The 5,045-nt window shown below is 53.1% G+C and overlaps 1 protein-coding gene across 2 annotated transcripts; it reads right to left on the bottom strand.

The window, feature by feature from the left end:
• Positions 1–4,480, bottom strand: GPN2 (GPN-loop GTPase 2). Of its 2 annotated transcripts, XM_010170482.1 has the most exons (5): positions 4,021–4,480; positions 1,817–1,973; positions 1,498–1,658; positions 687–817; positions 1–194 (listed from the first exon to the last, which is right to left on the bottom strand). In XM_010170482.1, the coding sequence occupies exons 1-5, from the start codon at positions 4,435–4,437 to the stop codon at positions 122–124; spliced, it is 939 nt and encodes a 312-aa protein (XP_010168784.1). In that variant the 5' UTR covers positions 4,438–4,480; the 3' UTR covers positions 1–121. The 2 variants fall into 2 exon arrangements, with proteins under 2 accessions (XP_010168784.1, XP_010168785.1); XM_010170483.1 differs by lacking the exon at positions 1–194 and having other exon boundaries at positions 599–817; positions 1,498–1,579; positions 1,831–1,973; positions 4,021–4,457.
• Positions 4,481–5,045: the final 565 nt, after the last annotated feature.

The raw sequence follows: 5,045 nt of genomic DNA, 5'->3' as shown, positions 1-5,045 counted from the left end.
AGCCCTCTGCCTGGAAAAGCTTTCACTTGGTCTGAGTCACACGACACAGAGATCCCTTCAGTTCCTGGTAGGAAAAAGAGAGGTGTCAAAACAGAGAGCAGCTGTGGAAGAGGCAGGTGTGTTACAGATCCATCACTTCTTCTTCCACGGCTTTGTCCTGAGATTGCACATACTTCTCCTGCACTGCAAGCGTGCTGATAACGCAGTAATTAAGGAAAACAAGGGGCTGGGCTCAAACACTCCCTTCTGCGAGGAGCTGCGAGGAACCAGCCCCACATTAGCCTGGAGGCTGGCAGGAAGAGGCAATACTGGCAGCAGCACCCAGCACCTGAGTTATTTCTGACCCTGGCTAATCCCAGACCCAACAAGTACAGGAGAATCAACTCTATGTTTGGATGGGGTGGAATGAACTGGTCCAAGGGAGTGTGAGAGAGAGGAAAGTTGTCAAAAAGATTCCTCCCACGATCACAGTATCAATGAGCAACAAACGTGGTGGCTTTGGTGTGGACAACTGTCTGCTAAGGTCTGGGCTGAGCCCTGTGGACTCCCTACATGTGTTATCACCAAACAGCATCAGATGCTAGTAACAAACTGGGCCTGCAAACGGCCAGGCACACCTCCAGCCTCTTCCCCAGGGAAGGAGAAATTAAAACTCCACACAACAGAGGATCAGTGCAGAAGGATACGAGGTAAAGTGGAAATCAGCTCCCACTGCTGCTGACATCAGAGCTTCCAGGCTCCGGCGCTCCTGGTCTCCAAAGGAGCAGCCGTTGGCTTTGTCCACCGCCTGCATCACCTGCCGCATGCTCTCCTTATCCTGCAAGGGAGGGAGGTGACACACGGGGAACCCGGTCCTTCCCCAGAGGCAAAAGCTCACGCTGGGCTTTACCATGGATTTTCTTGGAGGCTCTGGGCCACCCACACAGCACCCAACACCCCGAGGATGCTGCTGGCCTCCCCGAGCACCCAGGGGCCACAGGACAAACAGGGGCACCCTGTGTGGAGCCCGAATACATGATGGGCCGACACCCACACCCTCTCACTCCCTTTCATCACCTCTTGTCTCAGCCAATTTGCCTTTGTTGACACTTCTGCCAACTACCAGATTAACGCTTTCAGCCCTTCCTCCCAAATGTGTTCCTCTCAATCTTCTAATTATTTTGTGCTCCCTAACTGAACCACGGTTTAGGTAAATACTTTGCCCAGTTTTGAGGTGCAGGCACAGAAGAGCTGAAGGAAGGGGGAGTCTTAATTCCCCACCCCAGGACACGAGGCTCATAGCCCCAAGCTCATCAGCCTTTTCTTCTCCTTTGGCTGCCACAGATCATTTCCAAGTCTGGGTGTGTTTCACTGTCCTCCTCCATCCCCAAGTCTCTTCCCCGTTGAGGTTTTCAGCCCTCACGGCTCTAGGCAGATGTAACCCAGCTGCTACCAAACGTGCTGACTACAAATCCAGCTCTCCCAGTTCTCTCTGCCCCACTCCTGCTGCTGCATCACCTGGACGTTGAGCGGAACGAAGGACACCAGGCTGTAATCCTCGATCACCTCCACCAGCTTCTCGTTGAGGCGGCGGTAATTTCTGAAGAAGGGGTCAGAAGCTAAATGGTCAACCAAGTACGAGAGGTCCAGGACCTCTGTGTAATAATCCAGGTTGAAAGCTGCAGGGAAACACCAAGGAGCTCTGAAGCCAATTTGTAAATTGAAGAACCCAATGAGATTTACACCAGTTCCCTGACCACCTCCCAGCAATGCATCCCCCTACCCAAGCACCCGCTCTGCACCCAGTTCCACGGGTCCCTCTCGCAAAGGCTCTTACCCAGCTTGCCGTACTGCTCGATCAGGTCCATCTTGGAGAGGACGTTGACATGGGGCAGTTCCACGTGCAGCATGGTGGAGAGCGAGGTGCAGAGAACAGAGATGAACTTGCCAGGGTCTGTGCAGTAGTGAGAATCCACCAAATGCACCGCAGCCAGCTGGGGAGCAAAGGCACAAAGGGACAGCACGAGGTCAGAGCCATGACAAGTCCATCTGCTTTTGGGACATTGAGAAATGCCTCTAGGCAATAATCTGTTCAGACCTGACTGTAACCACAGAGACTCCCACAAAGGGGAAGTTACCACCTGCCTTCTAGTTCCTGCATATAAAACATCCTCTCCTGAGACCCCACCTGCAGTGCTGCCTCCAGCTCTGGGGTCACCAACACCACAAGGACATGGAGCTACTGGAGCCAGTGCAGAGGAGGCCACGAGGATGATGCGAGGGCTGGAGCAGCTCTGCTGTGAGGACAGGCTGAGAGAGTTGGGGCTGTTCAGCCTGGAGAAGAGAAGGCTCCAGGGAGACCTTCTAGTGGCCTCCCAGTACCTGAAGGGGCTCCAGGAAGGTGGGGAGGGACTTTGGACAAGGGCAGGGAGTGACAGGACAAGGGGTGATGGCTTGAAAGTGTCAGAGGGGAGATGGAGATGAGATGTGAGGAAGAAATTCTTTGGTGTGAGGGTGGTGAGACAGTGTCCCAGGTTGGCCAGAGAAGCTCCTCCCTGGAAGTGTTGAAGGCCAGGCTGGATGAGGCTTTGAGCAACCTGGTCTAGTGGAAGGTGTCCCTGCTGATGGTAGGGGGGTTGGAACTGGATCAGCTTTAAGGTCCCTTCCAACCCAGACCAGTCTGGGATTCTATGACACATGAGTGCACATATACATACAGACATATGTATTGCCACGTTCACACCCAGGGACACCTGGGGATTCAGGACTCAGGGTGCTGGTGCATGGAAAGGGCTGTGGGGAGGCTTATAGGAGTGCTGAGCTCCACCAGCAGTACTGAAAGACACTGAAACCTCCAACTGCTCTCCCTTTTCTCAGGGCTTCTTTCTTTGCAGATGAAGTTTCCACACTTGTCTGAACTCTGGAGGTTTTTTTGGGGTGGGAGCTGGGGGTCAACTCTCCTTCTGAGAGACACAATTGTCCAGATTTCCACCTCCCCCCCAGGAATGCTCACACACAACGTACGCTCAGGAGCCCTAACTGCAGCACACCACGCTTTGCTGGGAGAACCAATTATCATGTGGTTTGAAAGAATAATTAATAATTAAATTAATGAGCAGTTTTGATTCCCTGTGTTTTGTGCAGCTGTAACAATGTGGTACAGAGATCTCTGGTAAGTTACTACCTGTTACACAACATTTGCCCAAGTCAGGGCTCTGGAGTTGAGTGTGGTTGAGTCACAGCTGCTTCTGCAGCAAAAAAAAAGCCAGTTTAGAGCTGACAGGCAGGTGTAAGCACCTGAGCAAGCACCAGAACAGCTGTGTAACAAACCCCCCCCCAAAAAAAATAGTAACTACCATTTCATGTACATTTATTTGAATAAAAATAATCTCTAGAGTGCAGATTCCCAGTGACATTCTCAAGCAAATGAACTGGCCCTCCTCGCTCACACCGGACGCAGTCTGCACATTCATGGTTTGGTTTGAATGTAAAACAAATGCAAGGTAAGCAAGTCATGAAGAGTGGTTATGGGACTCTTCTCACCTGCACTTCCTCATCTGCATCTGCCATGGTGCAAGAAAGCACAGAGCACGTACCACAAGGTGTAGAGCAATTCAGCTGGGCTGCAGGAGAGCCAGGCAAGGCTGGAGATGACACCTGAATTTTTCAGCGTAGTGCAAAGGGTCCCTGCTTGCCCAGCACACACATCTACCTCCCTGCTCTGAAATATAGGAGATAAAACACACACAGGGTCTGGGGAGAGGACCCTGGAGAACATTTGTTCATGATAATCCCACTGAAATGGGATTAAAAGCCCTGAACAAGCCACTCTTTTGCCAGTCCCTCCAAACATAAAACAGGGCAGAATTCCCTCCATCCCTGCTGAAGCTGTTGCACATGAAAGGCCAAAAAAAGTGAGTAAAGAAAACAGTCGTTAGTCCCCACAATGAAAAGCTCTGACTGTGCTGTGTGCAGCTTCTGAGCCCCTCGCACAAGCACATGGGGTGCTGATCCCAGCTCCCCTCAGAGCCCCAAACTTACCCTGAAATTCCACTTGGCCAACTGAGCAAAGACGTTCTTCAGGGCGTGGTGGTGGGTGTAGAGCTCCACCTGCCCCGGGCAGTCAAACAGGTAGTAATGACCCCTGAACGCAGCCAGTTTCTCCTGCAGCCAGTCAAAATTGGCCTCCAGGTACTCCATGCAATAGATCAACCCCCCGTTGGGCCCCAGCTTCAAGTTGTCCATGACGTCGGGCAGGGTGATGAGCTCGGCGATGTCCACGGCACACTGGTAGGGCATCGTCTCGTTAGCGGGGTCCAGGTTCACCACCGTCACCTTGCGCCCCATCCTGCCCATGAACTCCTGCATGCCATGGCAGTAGGTGGTCTTCCCCGAGCCTGGAGGTCCAATGACCACCTGGCCAAAGGCCAGCGAGCTCCCCTTGCTGCCCTCAGACATGTCGGTTCATCTCCTTCTCCTTCTGTTGACTGAGAAAGGAAAAATTCCCACTTACCATTGTATCTGCATTGATATGGATGTGATCTGCTGGAATTCACACCCAGGGAGCAGGTGGAGAAGAAAGGAAAGTGCGATTGTGGAACTAACTGCTGGCTCCTGTCACTCCTTCCACAGCTGAGCCTGGTGCTGGGGCAGATGTTACCCTGTGACCCACCGGCTGGTGACACCGTGGTGGGAAACAGGCACAAACCCCCAGCCGGACCCACAGGGCTGTGCCTGCGGGGTGCAGACCCCTCTGCCAGTTTCAAGCCATCACCCCTTGTCCTGTCACTCCCTGCCCTTGGCCAAAGTCCCTCCCCAGCCTTCCTGGAGCCCCTTCAGGTACTGGGAGGATGCTAGAAGGTCTCCCCGGAGCCTTCTCTTCTCCTCTCTCCTTCATGGTCCACGTCCCATCTTCCTCCATTTCCCCTCTTTACCTGCATCCCCTCTTCTGCCCACGTCCCTTCTTATGCCCCACATCCCCCTTTCCCCCTCCATGTCCCCTCTTCACCTCATGACCCTCTTGACCCCACGTCCCCGTCTTTGCCTACAACTCATCTTCACAGAGT

The sequence above is a fragment of the Antrostomus carolinensis genome, unplaced genomic scaffold, assembly GCF_000700745.2.
Source record: "Antrostomus carolinensis isolate BGI_N321 unplaced genomic scaffold, ASM70074v2 scaffold31776, whole genome shotgun sequence".
Taxonomy (NCBI): Eukaryota; Metazoa; Chordata; class Aves; order Caprimulgiformes; family Caprimulgidae; genus Antrostomus; species Antrostomus carolinensis.
The sequence above is the reverse complement of the archived record's forward strand: the minus strand, read 5'-3'. Positions and strand labels throughout refer to the sequence as shown.

Bases quoted from the DNA above. Each gene is read 5' to 3' on its own strand.
- GPN2 (XM_010170482.1), bottom strand. From the start codon at position 4,437: ATGTCTGAGGGCAGCAAGGGGAGCTCGCTGGCCTTTGGCCAGGTGGTC. The intron at 1,974-4,020 runs GTAAGTTTGGGG...TTTGCTCCCCAG, and splicing joins TGGCCAAGTGGAATTTCAGG to CTGGCTGCGGTGCATTTGGT. The intron at 1,659-1,816 runs GTAAGAGCCTTT...GTTTCCCTGCAG, and splicing joins CGAGCAGTACGGCAAGCTGG to CTTTCAACCTGGATTATTAC.